The sequence below is a fragment of the Ornithorhynchus anatinus genome, chromosome 2 (assembly GCF_004115215.2).
Source record: "Ornithorhynchus anatinus isolate Pmale09 chromosome 2, mOrnAna1.pri.v4, whole genome shotgun sequence".
Lineage (NCBI taxonomy): Eukaryota > Metazoa > Chordata > Mammalia > Monotremata > Ornithorhynchidae > Ornithorhynchus > Ornithorhynchus anatinus.
The window spans coordinates 44,771,080-44,787,908 of NC_041729.1; the positions used below are offsets into that span (position 1 = coordinate 44,771,080).

The 16,829-nt window shown below is 45.7% G+C and overlaps 1 protein-coding gene across 1 annotated transcript in view; it reads right to left on the bottom strand.

Moving 5' to 3' along the window:
• BRI3 (brain protein I3) overlaps positions 1–16,829 on the bottom strand; it is a 34,417-nt gene continuing 17,588 nt past the window's right edge. Inside the window, exon 3 of the mRNA XM_029058048.2 lies at positions 1–513. Within this exon, the coding sequence (XP_028913881.1) occupies positions 381–513 (133 nt within the window). The 3' untranslated portion in view covers positions 1–380. The remainder of the gene's footprint in view (positions 514–16,829) is intronic.

Here is a 16,829-nt window from a genome sequence, read left to right on the forward strand (position 1 = left end):
TGAAGTGAGAGTTAACTTTTATTTTTAAAAAATTTACATTGTGACAGTGGGCAGACACTGAATTAAGCGGAAATAGTTTAAACTCTATGAATTTCCTTTATAAAAACAACATTTCTTGCACAAATCGAAAAGACTGCAAAAACCAGAAGCAATGTTTTAAATCTGAGTTGTCATTAACCTTAGAAGCAGGTTGCTCTTTATTTTACCACACACATGCCCAAGGGACATTAGATCTCACATGCAAAAATCCATCATACTTTACAAAACAGTTCTGAAGCTTGATCAAATAAAGCTGATTGTACATGACATTTACATTAGAAAAAGATTACTGGGGGAAGGGGAGAAGAGGTGTTTCAGGATGCCTCGTCAGATTGTTCCGTTCAACCGAAAGTTGCTCCACAGTTAGGGCATCTTCGCTGCCTCAATGCAAGACAGAAGAAAATGCCAAAAGGAAAAAAGAAAATGGCACAAAAGATACCGAAACAGGTGAAGGCATCTTCCAAAACCCCAACTCTGTAAGAGAGAGAAGTTACAAGAGGTAAGACAGTGGGGCTAAAATTGCCCTGGTTAAAAACTTGCTCAGAATATCCTGTGAAGGAAGTCAGAGAACCCTGTCCTCCCCCTCATTCAGAGGAGGAACCTAACAGACAGGCCCAAGGGCCTCCTGTCTTTAGCCATTCCTTCCCCCTGTACATTCATTCATTTAGTATTTGAGTGCTTACCATGTGCAGAGCACTGTACTAATCGCTTGGAATGTACACCTTACAGCTCTCCTCTCCCCCAGCCCCCACCAACCTTCACATCCCACTTCAACCCTTCTGCCACACGGAAACAGTTCAAGGACCAACAACCCCATTACCCCTGATGTTCCTATCTTAAATTGACAAGGGTAATAAGGTTTATAAATATTTCCTGGTCTAGACTGTAGGCTCCTTAAGGGCAGGGAGTGAATCAAATTCTTTTGTATGCTTTCTGGGACTTAATACAGTGCTAGATTTTAATGTTGAAGGCAGGGATTACATTGACTATTTTAGTCAGCTGCCAAGTAGTTAGTACAGGGGGCTGCACACAGTATTCAACAAAGGCTATTATTAAACATAGCGAAATTATTGGGCACTAGGACTCGACTGAATCAAGGAGAAGTAGGGAGAATAGGGACCCGTTATTCCTTCAGTAGTATTTACTGAGCACTTACTATGTGCAGGGCACTGTACTAAGTGCTTGGAATGTACAATTCGGAAACAGAGACAATCCTTGCCCAATAATGGGCTCACAGTCTTAACGGGGGAGACAGACAGCAAAGCAAAACAGAACAAAACAAAACAAGTAGTATGGTGATAAAACAAGTAGTCTGGCAACAAAACATTGAACAAGAATCAAAAAACTTACCTTATTTCCCACCAACTCAATGATTGATCAATAGTATTTGAGCCTATACTGGGTGCAGACCACTGTAGTGAGAGCTTGGCAAAGTACAGCAGTAAGGTGGTAGATGCAATCCCTGTTTGCAATGAATTTACTATTTCACCTACCTGTAATTTATTCTGTCTCCCCCCTCTAGATTGTAGAGTCTAAGGATATGTACACCAGTGCTGGACTGGGGCGAGTGTCAAGTGCTTAAGGGGTGCACATCCAAATGCAAAGTGATGTGGAAGGGAGGGTGAGTAGGATGGATGAACCACCACTGGAGGTTTTTGAGGGGTGGGGAGATGTGGGCTGAATGACTTTTCAGAAAAATGATCTAGGCTGTGGAGTGAAGGATGGGCTGGAGGCTGATGCACTAATCAAAGCAGGACAGAAGTGCTTGGATCAGCATGAGAGCCATTTGGACTGAAAGGAAAGGCTGGACTCTGGAGATGTGAAGGAAGAACTAGCAGGATCTGGTGATTAAATGAGCAGGTTAGATGAGAGACATGAGTTAAGGCTAATGCCATGGTTATGGACTTGAGAGACAGATAATGGTGGTGCTGTCTACAATATAGGAAAGACAGGGTTTGGATTGGAAAATAAGAAGTTCTGCTTTGGACATGCTAAGTTTTGAGGTGTCCAGACATCCCTGGTAGAGATGTCCTAAAAGCAGGAGGAAATGCGAGACTGCACAGAAGGGGAGAGGTTGGGGCCGGAGCAGTGGGCATGGGAACAATCCAAGCTAGAGGTGGTAGTTAAAGCTGCAGAGTTCCATGGCAGGGGTCTCTGGCCTCCTCTCGGAGTTGGAGTACTTAGGTTCAACCTAAGATGCCAAAACGAAATCACCGGATGGGGAGGAGCAGGGCGCCTGGGGCTCCAAAGACCCCAAACAGGTGGGTGGAACCTGTCAACCCTGTGGTATGAGAGGGAGACGGGTGGTCAGGGGACCAGCCTGGCTCTGTGTCCTCGCCCACTAAAATGATCCCCTCTCCTACCCAGCAAGGCAACAACCTCGAATCAAATCTGGCTGCCTCTCCTCCCCTAAGAAACCAGTTAGGAGAAGGGATTAAAAATGGCAGGATGGACTGCCCTTTACCGAAAGTGTCTTGCACATCCTCGTTGTTTAAGAGTTTACTGTTCCCAGGAACCCAGGCACTTTGGTAGAGATACATTTTTGGTTCACAAAAAGAATCTTAAGTGTGGCTTACAATTTATCCCAACCACCAGCGATAAAAATGAGAAATGAACACAGTAAAAAGCACCTCAGTAGTACCTCACTCTGCCCACACACTTCAAAGCATATTTCATTTTTAATGTGCTGTACTAAGTGTCTATTGATTTACATATTGACAAAAAAATAGCCACCTCCATTCCTATAACCACCTAACAGCTGTAAGTGAATCAAACCAAACTGCAGAGGAGGAGGGGGTGTCCAGAGGTGTGCTGACCCTGAAGCAGCAGCATTGGCCACTACTTCACAGCCATATGGGAGATTGTTGTTTTTTTGTACTGTGGGTTTTTTTGTTTTTTTTAACTAAATCAATCAATGGTATTTGTTGAGCTCTTACAGTGTGCAGAACACTATACTAAGCGCTTGGGAGAGCACAAAACGATCCCTGCCCACTAGGAGCTTTCAGTCGACAGGGGGAGGTAAGGCATCAAAGTTAATTATAGAAGAGAAGCAGCGTGGCTTAGTGACAAGAGCACGGGCTTGGGAGTCAGCGGTCATAGGGTCTAATCCTGGCTTTGCCACTTGTCAGCTGTGTGACTTTGGGCAAGTCACTTCACTTCTCTGGGCCTCAGTTACCTCATCTGTAAAATGGGGATGAAGACTGTAAGCCCCACTTGGGACAATCTGACTACCTTGCTCCCCCAGTACTTAGAACAGTGCCTGGCACATAACAAGCGCTTAACAAATACCACCATTATTATTTTTATTAGAGAATAAGGATACATACATAAGTGGTAGGGGGAGTGGGATGAGTATCCAATGTTTAGTACAGTGCCTGGCACATAGTAAGCGCTTAACAAATAACATAACTATTATCAAGTATTTAAAGGGCACCCAGGCAAGTACATGGAGGGTGCATAAGGGGAAGCATGGGCTTAGTGGGGAAGGCCGCTCGGGGATGTGATTTTAGGAGGCTGTTAGAGAGGGAGGAGAAGCCCACCACCCAACCCCCACACTCAGCTACCCTGCCCTCTGTTCCACCCTGATTCTTCTGAAGGACCCGCTGCACTGAGCTACTTGAGTACGAAGGCAGGGGCCTCCCATGGATGTGTACATTAAGTGGTGACAGGGGACTAGTGGCCCTTACTGCAAAGTCAATGACTACGCCTGTACTTAACAAAGCACTTTGAGTTCACATGACCACAGCTATTTATACACAAGCACAGTGTCATTTCCAAGAAGTCAATGAAACTTTTGATGATTTCTTCACTTCCTCTTGCTGCTTCTCACTACCAAGATAAAACCAAGACCTTCAGGTGAAGAGCAGGCAAAGCACAAAATGATTCCAGCAGCAGGGTGAAGTGTGGACTAGAGTGGGGAAAGGCAGGAGGCAGGAAGGTCTGGGACAAGGGATAGGAGAAGTTCCCTGAGCATTTGCTATCTACCCCACCCTCAACCCATTAGCAGTTAGGTTCAGATCTTTCAATTACTTATATTAATATGTGTCGCTCCCTTTAGACTGTAAGCTAAGCAGGGAACGGGCCAGCTACCTCTTGTATTGTACTCTCCCCCAAGCACTCAGTATAGTGCTCTGCTCAAAGTAAGTGCTCAAATCCTATTGATTGGATGGAAAGGATGGATTTTAGGAATATTGTCAAGGTGGAACTGACAGGATTTGGTGACAGGCCGAATATGAAGATTGAATGAGAGAGATGAGTTGAGAGTATGGGCTTGTGAAACAAGGAAGACAGCAATGCTATCTACAGGGGTGGGTGGGAAAATGAGAGTTTGTTTTGGACACGTTAAGTTTGAGGTGTCAGGGGGATATCCAAGTAGAGCTGTCCTGAAGGCAGGAGGAAATACGGCACTACAGAGGAAGGTGGAAGAGCTCCTTCCAGTTATAATAATGATAATGTCGGTATTTGTTCAGCGCTTACTATGTGCAAAGCACTGTTCTAAGTGCTGGGGGGATACAAGGTGATCAGGTTGTCCCACGTGGGGCTCACAGTTTTAATCCCCATTTTACAGATGAGGTAACTAAGGCCCAGAGAAGTGAAGTGACTTGCCCAAAGTCACACAGCTGGCAAGCAGCAGAGCTGGGATTAGAACTCATGACCTCTGACTCCCAAGCCTGGGCTCTTTCCACTGAGCCATGCTGCTTCTCACATCATCTCCCTCCTACCATTTCTCTCCGAACTCAGTGAGCGAGTTGACTATAATAATAATTATGGCATTTGTTAAGCGCTTATTATGTGCCAGGCACTGTACCAAGTACTGGAGTGGATATAAGCAAATTGGGTTGGACACAGTCCTTGTCCCACATCAGGCTCAGCCTCAATCCCCATTTTACAGATGAGGTAACTGAAGCACAGAGAAGTTAAGTGACTTACCCAAGGTCACACAGCAGACAAGTGGCAGAGCCGGAATTAGAACCCACCACCTCCACTTTCTCTCCTTGTCCCTTTCCCATCTGCTTCCATTCCCCCTGTTTTTATGGTCTTTAAGTGCTTACCATGTGTCAAACACTGTTCTAAGTGCTGGGGAAGGTACAAGTTAATTCGGTTGGATGCAGTCCTTTGTCCTGCATGGAGCTCATAGACTAAGAGGGGGAACATGTATTTAATCCCCATTTTACAGTATAGGAAACTGAGGCAGAGAAGTTAAGTGATTTGCCCAAGGCCACTCAGTACGCACGTGGCAGATCTGGGATTAGAACCCAGGTCCTCTGACTCCCAGGCCCATGTTCTTTCCACTAAACCACCCTGCTCCTTGATTCATCTCTCTCGTTCAACCCCCCAAGTTCAGTCTGTCACCAAATCATGACAGTTCTTCCTTCACAATATCACCAAACACAACTAAATCCTCATTTCCTCTTCTCCCAATCCCTTCTTTATTGCCTTGCACTTGGATTTGCACCTTTATTCACCCCTCCCTCAGTCCCACAGCACTTATGTACAAATCTGTAATTGAATTTATATTAATGTGTTTCCCCCCTCTAGGCTATAAGCAGCATTCTGTGGGCAGAGAACGTGTCTACCAACTGTTACACTGTACTCTAGTTCAGTGCTCTGCACACAGTAAGTGCTCAAATACAACTGATTGATCAATTCATTCATCCTAAAATCCACCCTGATCCAAGCACTTATCCTATCTGCTTTGATTACTGCACCAGTCTCCTTTTTAACCTCCCTGACTCCTGTCTCTCCTCACTCCAGTCCATACTTCACTCTGTGGCCTGGATCATTTAAAAAAAAAAAAAAGTTCAGTCCTCACTCCTCAAGAACCTAGTGGTTCATTCATTCAGTCATATTTACTGAGCACTTACTATGTGCAGAGCACTGTACTAGGTAGGTGCTTGGGAGAGTACGATGCAACAAGAGACACAGTCCCTGCCCACAACGAGTTTATAGTCTGGGGTAAATAAAATTACAGATATACAACTAAGTGCTATGGGGCTTGGAGGAGGGAAGAACTAAAGGAACAAGTCAGGGCGATTCAGAAGGGAGTGGGAGATGAGGAAAAGTGGGGTTTAGTCTGGATAGGCCTCTTGGAGGAAATGTGCCTTCAATAAGGTTTTGAAGGCAGGGAGAGTAATTGTCGGATTAGATGAGGGAGGGCACTCCAGGCCAGAGGGAGGACATGGGATAGGGGTCGGTGGCGAGATAGGGGCAGAGTGAGAAATGTTAGCACTAGAGGAGTGAAGTGTGTGGGCTGGGTTGCAGAAGGAAAAAATTGAGTGAGGTAGAAGGCGGCAAGGTGGTGGAATGCTTTAAAGCCCGTGGTGAGGAGTTTTTTGGGGAGTTTTTTGAGGAGCAGGTGATGTGTCCTGAACATTTTTGTAGAAAAATGATCTGGGCAGCAGAGTGAAGTATAAACTCGAGTGGGGAGAGACAGGAGGCTGACGGACATGTTAAGTCTGAGGTGACAGGAGCACATCCATCCAAGTAGAGATGTCACCCCTCATCACGGCATCAAACAAGAACTACTTACCCTGGGCTTTAAAGCACTCAATCAGCTCACCCCCGCCTGTCTTACCATGCTGATTTCCTACAACTCCATCTGCACACTTCACTCCTCTAACTCCAACCTACTCACTGTACCTCCATCTCATCTCCTACTGCCAACTCCTTTCCCATATCCTCCCTCTAGCCTGGAACTTCTTCCTCTTCCACATGAGAGATCACCACTTTCCCCACCTCCAAAGTCTTACTAATACCACACCTCCTCCGAGACCCTCCCCAATTAAGCTCATTTCCATCACTTCCTCTCCTTTCTGCATAGCACTTGATATTCACCGCATCCTCAGTCACTTATGTATACATCCACAATTTATTTATATTAATGTATGTCTCTCCCTCTAGATTGTAAGCTCATTCTGGGCAAGGAACATACCAACTCTGCTGCATCGTGCTCTCCTAGGCACTTAGTATGGTGGTCTGCACACAGTAAGTGCACAATATGACTGAATAAATGAATGCTTTGCATAAAGTATGTACTCAATAAATACCATCGATTGAGGAACCTTTTAAAAGATGATCCAGGCCATTGCACATACAACACCCCCTCTACTGACCCAACCTCCCCCCTACTACCATCCTGTCACCTACCACTGCACTAGCATAATGCACCCTCTGCATAGATATTTGAGGCTCATTCAGCATTCAAGTGCTTAGTAGTACAGTGCTCTGCACATAAGTGCTCAATAAATACCACTGATACTCCTCACAGAAGACTCAACCATAGTTTTCCAGGTGCTTATTATAGTGCATTGCACTCACTAGGTGCTCAATAAATAGCACACAACTATCACTGCCTCCATAATGTACCTTGGGATCTACAGAGAAGCCTGGAGTAAGCCTGGATCAAAACCTAATGGAAATCATCAGCCTTTGTTTTCCGCTGCCCTGAAAAAAATCCCTGGTTTATTAGACAAGGTCCTGGAATAAAGTGGTTCTTCTGACTGGTAGAAGAGACCTCTCTCTCTCCCTCTGGATTTGCCAAGCCCAAGAAGACCCTAGCACAGGCTGATCTTGGAGACTGCCCCTTACTGCTTTCATCTACGGTGCACTAGCCCCGGAGAATGGGAATTTTAGCTATCATGCCAAACATCTCTCTCCTCAGATCACCAAGAAACCATCAAATAAATGCCATGGCCAAAACTTAAGGGACACAACTAATCTCAAAAAAGACACTTTCACTCACTCAAACCCAACTTCCCCTGAAAGCAACTAATCCTGCTCCAAAAGCTTCAAAACTGAAAATATCCAGTAGAAATCAATTCTGGTGGGCCATTACTATCAATGATCAAGAGCTATTTGGAACTTTTACTCCTACCAAAAGGTGGCCCTACAGATGTCAGCAGTCAACCAGTAGGCCAGTGGCAGAGTTGGAAAGCTTCAAAGCTTGATTATGAGCCAGTCTCTCCCCTGATTCAAGGTCTGAGGCCTAGTGATGAGCCTGGACTTGGATATAAGTTACAACAAACTCTAGGCTCCATAAATGTAACATGCATGTTGTAGAACAGCAGTTCTTAGTGGAAAAGTGTCACAGTAACCTTATGCTTTGACAGCTAATGCAGGCTGATAGATTAATGAATTTTCTAGATTGTAAACTCCCCTAGCGCAGGATCATGTCTTCTAATTCTAAAATGTACTTTCCTGAGCACTAGCAGAATGCTCTACGCATAGGCACTCAATATTGATTGATATTTATTAAACACTGGCTCTGTGCCAAGCACCTGTGGTGGGGTGGCTACTAACTAATCAGATTAGAGAGTCGCTGACCTGCACAGGGCTTTATCACCTAAGAGATGGTATCCTCTTTCACGGAGGAAACTAAGGCACAGAAAGGTTAAGCCATTTGGCCATGGTCACAGTGAGTCAGCGACTGAGCTGGGCCAGGAACCCTGATCTTCTGACTCCCAGATCCAAGCTCTCTTCCTTAAGATCAGGCTGCCTCCATTTCATTTGGAGAAATTCAGCAATTCCTCCAAATGGCTCTCAGCAATAACCTTGAGCTGGGAACTGCCAACTTTCTCACATGATGCTTCAGTTGAAATGCGAATGTAGCAAGAGTTACCACATTCATTTGATTAAAGGGGATGGGGAAGTTGCCCTCTTGATTTGGCTGAATTTGAAATACCAGAGTCTTTGTGAAGTAACAAACAGGTGAAGATTTACTGCTCTCACTTGCCAGCTCGGTCGAACCTCCCATAATATGTGCTTTCATTACTCATTTGGGCAAGAATTTGGTTGAGAAATGCAAGACGGTTCCGTCCAGGTGAAAAGAAACTGCTCTGTCCACATACGAGGTAGGTTAAGGTAAAAGGCCAATACCACGATTTCTTTCCCTCATGAGAAAGGTCTTTCCTGCTGGGAGCGTGTCTCCCAAATCTGTTGAACTGTTCTCTCCCAAGTGCTCAATACAGGGGTCTGCACACAGTAAGGACCACTTCCCCCTTTGGACCACCAGATCAATCAACTGTACCTGAGTGCTTGTTATGTGCGGGGAGCTGTTCTAAATGCTTGGAAAAGTACCCACGTTCTAAGTTCAGCCAACTATTCAAAGGCTAATGCTTCGCTTTGTGGATTATCTGGCTCTTTCTCTTTTCCTTCTCTCCACTGCCCATTGGCACTCAGGAGGAGTGGAAAAGGCAGAAAGAAGAAACTCAAGGCAATTAGTTCTGTGATTCTTTCAGAAGCTCATGGGGAAGGGGCTGAAATTCCTCACTTCAATGCATTCATTCATTCATTTATTGAGCACTTATTGTGTGCAAAGCACTGTACTAAGCACTTGGGAGAGTACAATGTAACAACAGATACATTCCTGTCCACAACGAGCTCACAGTCTTGAGCATGTCAGGGATTATCTGCGGTTTCCTTTTACCCACCTATCTGTCCCCTATACATGTAGATAGGAAAGAACTGGCTGTTTAGCAGGGCACTTCCCATACTGTAATCCTAGAGCTCAGCTCGAAGGAGGTAATCAATCAATCATTTTCACTGAGTGCAGAGCATTTGAGTACTGAGCACTGAGTACTAAGCATTTCGGAGCATACAGTAACAGTTGTTAAATACGTTCCTTCCCCACAATGATTTTACAATCTAGAGGAGGAGACAGACATTAATATAAATTATGTATGTAAGTGCTGTGTGGGACTGAGGGAAGGGTGAGAAAAGGGAGCAAATCCAAGTGCAAGGGTGATGCAAAAGGGAGGGGGAGAAGAGGAAATGAGGGCTTAGTCAAGGAAGGGAGGTAGGGTGGAAGCCACACACAGCCCAACAACCCAGCCTAACCCCAGTTTGTCTATTGGCCAGCCAGATTGATCTGACTTTGCGAGGTGGAGAGAAGATGAGTTCAACCCCTTGTCCCTGAGTACTGCTGGAATTTCAGCAGGGCCTCTGTACCTCTCTGGTTCACATCCACCAGCAGTCAAGTTTGACAGGGGACAGAGGAGACCAGACCAAGACACTCTGGGCCATAGGGAGCCCCGTGCAAACACTGCCAACTCTAGCATCAGTCCAGGCCTCTATTTGGCAGCTGAGACCAGGTTAGGCAGGCAGGTCAGTACTGCTCTAAAGCCTGCTCAGCTAGGACGACTTCCTCAAGTGAGAATTAAGCATTCTCAGATGGATGATAGCTTTCAAGCCACGAGGGAGTTATTTAGCAGTAGTAGGAAGGGTATTTGCTAGGCATTTACTGTGTGCAGCGGCCTGTACTAAGCACTGGGAAAGAATGCACAAATGGAAGTTAGACAATATCCCTGTCCCTTGAGGGGGGCTCACAATCTAAAAGCAGCATGGAAGTAATAATGCCTAGTGGAAAGAACAGAGGCCTGGGAGTCTGAGGACCAGCTTGGCCACTTGTCTGCTGTGTGCCCTTGGGCAAATCACTTACTTTTTCAATGCCTCCAACTCCTGATCTGTAAAATGGGGATGAAATACCTGTTCTCCCTCCCTTGGACTGTGAGTCCCTTGCGGGTCAGTGACTGGGTCCAATATTATTATGACTCTACCGCATCGCTTAATATGCAAATGACACTTGGTAAGCCCCATAAATACCATTATAATTATTGTCATTATTGTTAAAAGTGTACTGAAGCAGTATTTTATTAAAGAGCAGCCCCATGGCTTGAGACAGTTATTTTGAGACATGCACCTGGAATGACTTATTTAATATTCTTTATCCTGCCTGATTGCCCACTTGCCCCTCATCTCCCCAAGATTCCAGGCCCACCAGCCCCTCTACAGGGAGGGGCAAGCCCAATACACCAAATGCACTGGGGATGCAACTGCAGCAGCTGCTTCTCCCCTAGCCACAGGCCAGTTGGAGGTTACAGCAAGTTGAGGAATTGGAGCTTGGAGAATTCAGGAGGGTCACAAAAAGCCAAGCTGCAGCACTCTGGGCAGCTTGAGGTTGGCAGTGGTAAAATATGCCCGTTATCTAATCACGGTGAGGCAGCTCCTTCCTTTTCCAGACCTTCCCTCTGCACTCTTTCCCACCCTATAAAACCTGTTGCCATGCCAAGAAGTAGACAAACTTTGGGGCTGGGTGAGGGGGAGGTTTGGAAGACAGAGAAGGGGCATGGAAATAAAAATCATACATCCTTAATTTAAGATTACTCCACAGAAAGGTATCTTTATGGCAGGCTCAGTGAATGCTCATTCTCCCAAGTAATGCTGCAGAAAGACTGAGACAGATAGAGGCAGAAGAGAAACATATACACCCCTTGAGAGACTCCAACATTAAAACAGGGAAGTAACCAACAACAGATGAGTAAATCAGAAACTGCCCTTTAGGAGCAGAACTAAGCTTAGCTCCTCCCCAGAATCAACCTCCAGCTAGGGCGGGAACATAAACGACCTTGAAGCCCAGGGCCAAAAACATACACGTGGGCAAAATGCCAGTCTCAAAACACTGTGGTTTTGCTCAAGATGAAGAGGGCCGGCCCTGCCACCGACCGTACCACTAACTGGGTGAGAGGAAATAAGGATTAGAAACCCAGACACACAAGCATTAGCGCCCCATCCTACTGCATCTAATTTTAGCTCTGGGATTAGATAGCGAAAAGAGTTGTGCCCCCTCCGTGGCACAACGGCCAGCCAAGAAAGGCAGACGGAGAGAACAAGTGGACTACTCAGGTCACCTAGAGAACCCACCTCATCCAATCATCAGAGCCAAGTCAACTAGAAAAATCACCACAGGTTCACTTCTCCTGTCTACGGGCAAACAAGGCTCAGGTCAATGATTTAGGGAAATGCTACCTGAAGAAGAACTGCTCCAATTAAGTCGAAATGAAACAGGGCTGGGTGTTTGTTATCCGTGGCCCTCCCAGATTTCACTTCTCTGTGCTGCCGGGGTGGGGTGGTTAAAGGGCTCTTGTGGCTTGGGAGGAACAGACCTGAGCACGCAGCTCATCACACAGCGGGGCTGCCAGGAGGCTGGGCTGAACCCCACACCCAAAGGATCGTCTACAGAGTTCATTTTTGAGCTTGTAGTTCCCTTCACCCCTCTCACTCCCCCACGGCGGCTTGCTGGGCTTGAGCCACGAGCAGGCCTCAGAGTCCTTCTGGGGAACAGGCCCCATGGCTTCACTTTGAGGCCTGAGCCTGGGGGACATGGGGGTGGGGTGGGTGATATTCTGCTGTCAAGCGGCCTCCCCGACTCAGATGTTCTGGGTGGAGAAGGCAGAGGTGGACGTGGGCCAAGCTTCTCAGAAATAGGCTGGAAAGTGACATCACACACCCTGCTATTACTAAGTCAATGGGATGGCAAGCAGAGACAAAAATGACTGAGTCAAAAGCACATGCCCAGTAACTGTACATAATAATAACTGGTCTTTAAGCATGCACTACACGCTAAGCACTGTGTTAAATACTGGGGTGGATACTAGATAACCAGGTCACACACAACCCCTCCCCTACACGAAGCTCACAGTCTACTACCTGCTTATATTTCAGCTCCTGCTGTCCCTCTGGCTGTTACCACATTTTCAAGGGAAAGAAGGAGTGATTCGCCTGCAATTTTAATTGGCTCAGATCATTTTCTCTGGGGGGAGTCTGAACCATCTGTCTCTTTATCTGTGTGACGATAAACTTCACCCCAAGCCTAACCTCATTTAACATGGTTTGAACTAACACTGTTACCCAACAATCAATTAGGGGCATTTATTGGGCAGCTACTGAGTCACAATATTGAGTGTTTGGGAGAGTACAACAGAAGGCAAGATTCACATTCCTTGCTCTCGAGGAGCTTCCGATTTAATGGAGGAAATCTAAGGTATTGCTAGTATAAAGCTGCATCAGAGATTTAACAGCAACAATTCGGCTGCCCTGGAGAGAAAAATAAGTTTCACCTGATTTTTTGGATTTAAAATGTTTAAAATATTTTGCCAAGTTGAACCCACCCCTTCAAATCAGCAAGGAAAGCTCTTCCTCCAGACCTAGGAGGGTTCCTTGGGGGTTGGAGTTAGAGTTGAGACATTTCCAAATTATAACCCAATGAGGTGCCAACACAAAGCAGGGGTGGGAGGGAGGGAGGGAATGAATCCCTCTACAGCTGCATGCTCTGCAATCAATCATATTTATTGAGCACTTACTGTCTGCAGAGCACTACTTAGTGCTTGGGAGAGTACAATATAACAAAGTTGATACAATAAATGCTCAATAAATACTACTGATTGATTGAAGGCTTTTCAAACTGGACTCCCAGGTCTCTGATGAGATCTGAAGAGTTTTCAAGCAGTGATGAAAAGACCTACAAAGGTGTCTTTGTAGCCTGTTAGCCCTTCAAAACTGAACTCACCTTGCCTCCCAAAGCTTCTCCTCCATCTGACTTTCTCAACCCACTTGACACGGTCACCCTCCTCTCTCCCTCTCAAGTCCGTAACCTTGGTGTTAGTCTCCACTCAGACCTCTTTCAAACCCCATGCTGTTGGCGGCCAATTTTTTTTTTAAATGGTATCTGCTAGGCACTTACTATGTGCCAGCACTGTACTAGCTTGGGGTAGATACAAGCTAATCAGGTTGGACACTGTCCCTGTCCTACATGGGACTTACAGTCTTACCCCTTTTACAGATAAAGTAACTGAGGCACAGAGAAATTAAGTGACTTGCCCAAGCTCATACAGCCAACAACTGGCAGAGTCAGGACTAGAACCCAGGTCCTTCCGACTCTCAGGGTGGCACTCTATTCACTAGGCCACACTGCTTTTCCAAATCCTGTCGATTCTTCCTCCACAGTAGTTCCTTCCTTTTCAGATAAACTGCCACCAGGTCTTCATCATATCCCTGCTACCCCAGCCTTCTCACTGATCTCCCGGCCTAGAGTCTTCCCCTCTCCAGTCCAAATTTCCCTCTGCTGCCCAGATCATTTATTTAAAATGTTATGCCCATCTCCTTACACACCTCAAATGGTTGCCTATTCCTCTCCACATCAAGCAGAAACTCTTGAAGCTACCTCTTCCTTATTCATTCTCTTCTCTCCTTATATGCCAGCTCTCCCACTTTGTTCCTCTCATATTAACCTACTCACTGTGCCCTGTTCTCATCTATCCCACCACCAACCTCTTGTTCATAAAGACTATGGTAAAGTCACTGTGGAGTTTACGTGCTTATTATATGCCAAGCATTATAATAAGTCAATCGTATTTACTGAGGTTACTGTGGGGACGATATAAATTAATCACATCCCACACGGAATCACAAAATAAGCAAGAGGGAGAACAGGTATTGAATCCCCACTTTGCAGATGAGGGAACTGAGGCACAGAGTAGTTAAGTGACTTGCCCAAGGTCACACAGCAAATGACAGAGCCAGAATTAGAAGCCAGGTCCTCTGACTCCCAGGCCCATGTTCTTTCCACTAGGCCATGGTGTTCTCATGTCCTTCACACTGCTTGGAATTCCCTCCTCTTTCATGTTCAGACTGTGAGCCCGTTGTTGGATAGGGATTGTCACTATCTGTTGCCAAATTGCACTTTCCAAGCACTCAGTACAGTGCTCTGCACACAGTAAGTGCTCAATAAATACGACTGAATGAATGAATGTTCAACAAACCACAGCTCTCCATATACCTTAAAAGCCTTTCTGAAATTTCAATTCCTCCAGGAAACCTTCCTGGATTAACCTCTTGCCTTCCTGCTTTATATCCCCACACCTGCCACACCAGCCTTTCAGCACCTCTGACTCCCAGGCCTGTGCTCTGCCCTCTAGCCATGCTGCTTCTCCTGAAAGAATGTCTAGGTAGAGCTAAGAGGGTGGAACAGATTTCTGTTTAGAATCTGCATCACTGCAAAAACCCTAAATTCAGAGCTCAGAAGAAAAACGGTCCCTCATTGATTTAAAGTGGTGTTACCTCATCGGCATTAAATATGGAAAGCTCCGTGCTTTGCGGCAAATGTTTGCTTTGTCCCTGACTTTATTCTTTTCTGCTTTTTATAAGGCAAAGAAGGCTAGTCTGACTAGTCACTTTGGTATTACACCAGAAAGGAAACGGAGGGGGCAGACAAGGACTGTTTCTTCCTGCCCGGAACAAAGAACTCATCTGACCTGTTTGGAACAACCGTTTAACTTCCCTGTTCTCCACCCTCCAACAACTGCAATAAAGGCCCAAGTCAAGACAGGACAAGTCCTATCTATATACTGGTTAGCCAAGAATCCAATCCAACAGGGGACACTTAAGTCCTTTCTTCCTCACAACTTAATAAAAATTGGTACTTTTCTTCCCTTTTTTGGAGGAGCACTGTCTAAAGAAATCATTTTGATACTGAAAAAAATATAAAACATATCCACCAAGACACTGGGATTGTGTCTCCCAACTCTGTTGTACTACAGTCTCCCAAGTGCTTAGTTCAGTGTTCCGCACGCAGTAAGGGCTCAAAAAGTACCAGATTGATTGATCAGATACTAGAAAACACAAACAAGAGTACAGTTTCCCTTACCAATCCCAGGTTTGTCAAACAAGGCTTTAAGTGTCCATATCTAATATTCTGTATGCCATCTGGTTTTGGGTAACCAAGGTTGGCATGGCAAAGCTCTAGTTAATATCCCTGAAAGCAGCAATTTCATATTAACTATAAAGTGGACAGCAGGAAATTGGAAAGAAGACACCCACGGAAAGACTGCCTCTGGAAGAAGAAAAGTGGATCTCCCATCATACTTTCCAGTTTGACTTATATTTTTATTTTTCTTTTGTGCATCTCATTATCCATGTCAATATTACCGGGGTGGCTGGAGCAACTTTGGGAATGCCACTTGGCGGCATACCGAAACTGAAAGCTACCAAACGCTTCCAATGATCTGACCGCTCGAAATGTGATTCACTGCTGAAAGTGTGGTTCCCATTAGTCTGAAGTCACTGTGGACCTCTACAATTTGATTCCGAAATTAGAATTCCAAGCTTCCAACACATCCCAGATGCCTGAGCTTCCATCAGGAAACACATGACGAAGGAGTTAATGACTAATCCAATCTCATAATAAAGTACCGGCAGCGGGGTGAGCCCACAGAAGGTCCCCTTATGCCACACCACGGGGCAATCAGCAAGCAGTGGCATATATTGAGCGCTATTTGCAGTGCCCTTTACTAAGTGCTTGGGAAAATACACTTATGTGGGAGAAGCTGCCTCCTCTTACTCCACGAAGCCACTGGGACTCTGGGCAATCTGGGACAGACTCTAACTTAAGGGCTCCTCAACTTTTAGAAGCTTGTGAAAACCAGGGCTGTGGCTGCTGGGCTCTGACTTTTGCGAGTCATCTAGCCATCGTGCCCTATTGTTCATCGTATTTATCGTCATCTTTGTCTCACTATTTTTATATTTTCATCTCTCTTTACGTGCCTGCCACCAACCCCCTCCCTAACCCTTACTCTTAGATTGTAAGCCCTGTGTCAACTCAGCACAGTGATCTGCACACAGTGGGTGCTTATTAAGTACTATTACTACCACTATTGCAACAACAAGTAGGGCCTGTTTAAGTGCTAGCCCATATTCAATGCTCCCTTAAAAGAGCATGGCACATTCTTTTCTACCCGAGGGAATTTGCCTAGAACGCCTTTAGGAAATTTCTTCCAACAATGTGAGCCTGTTTGGATGCAGCGCAACCCAGTGTCAGAAGAAATGGTTGGGAGCAGCAGTGGGCAATCCAACCCGGTGAGTCGACGCCACAACCCAGAGTTTTCCTTACCTTGGGGTTTTGCAAGGGCATCCCCCCAAAGCATTACAGGAAGACCAGATACAACACAATAGAGACTAGG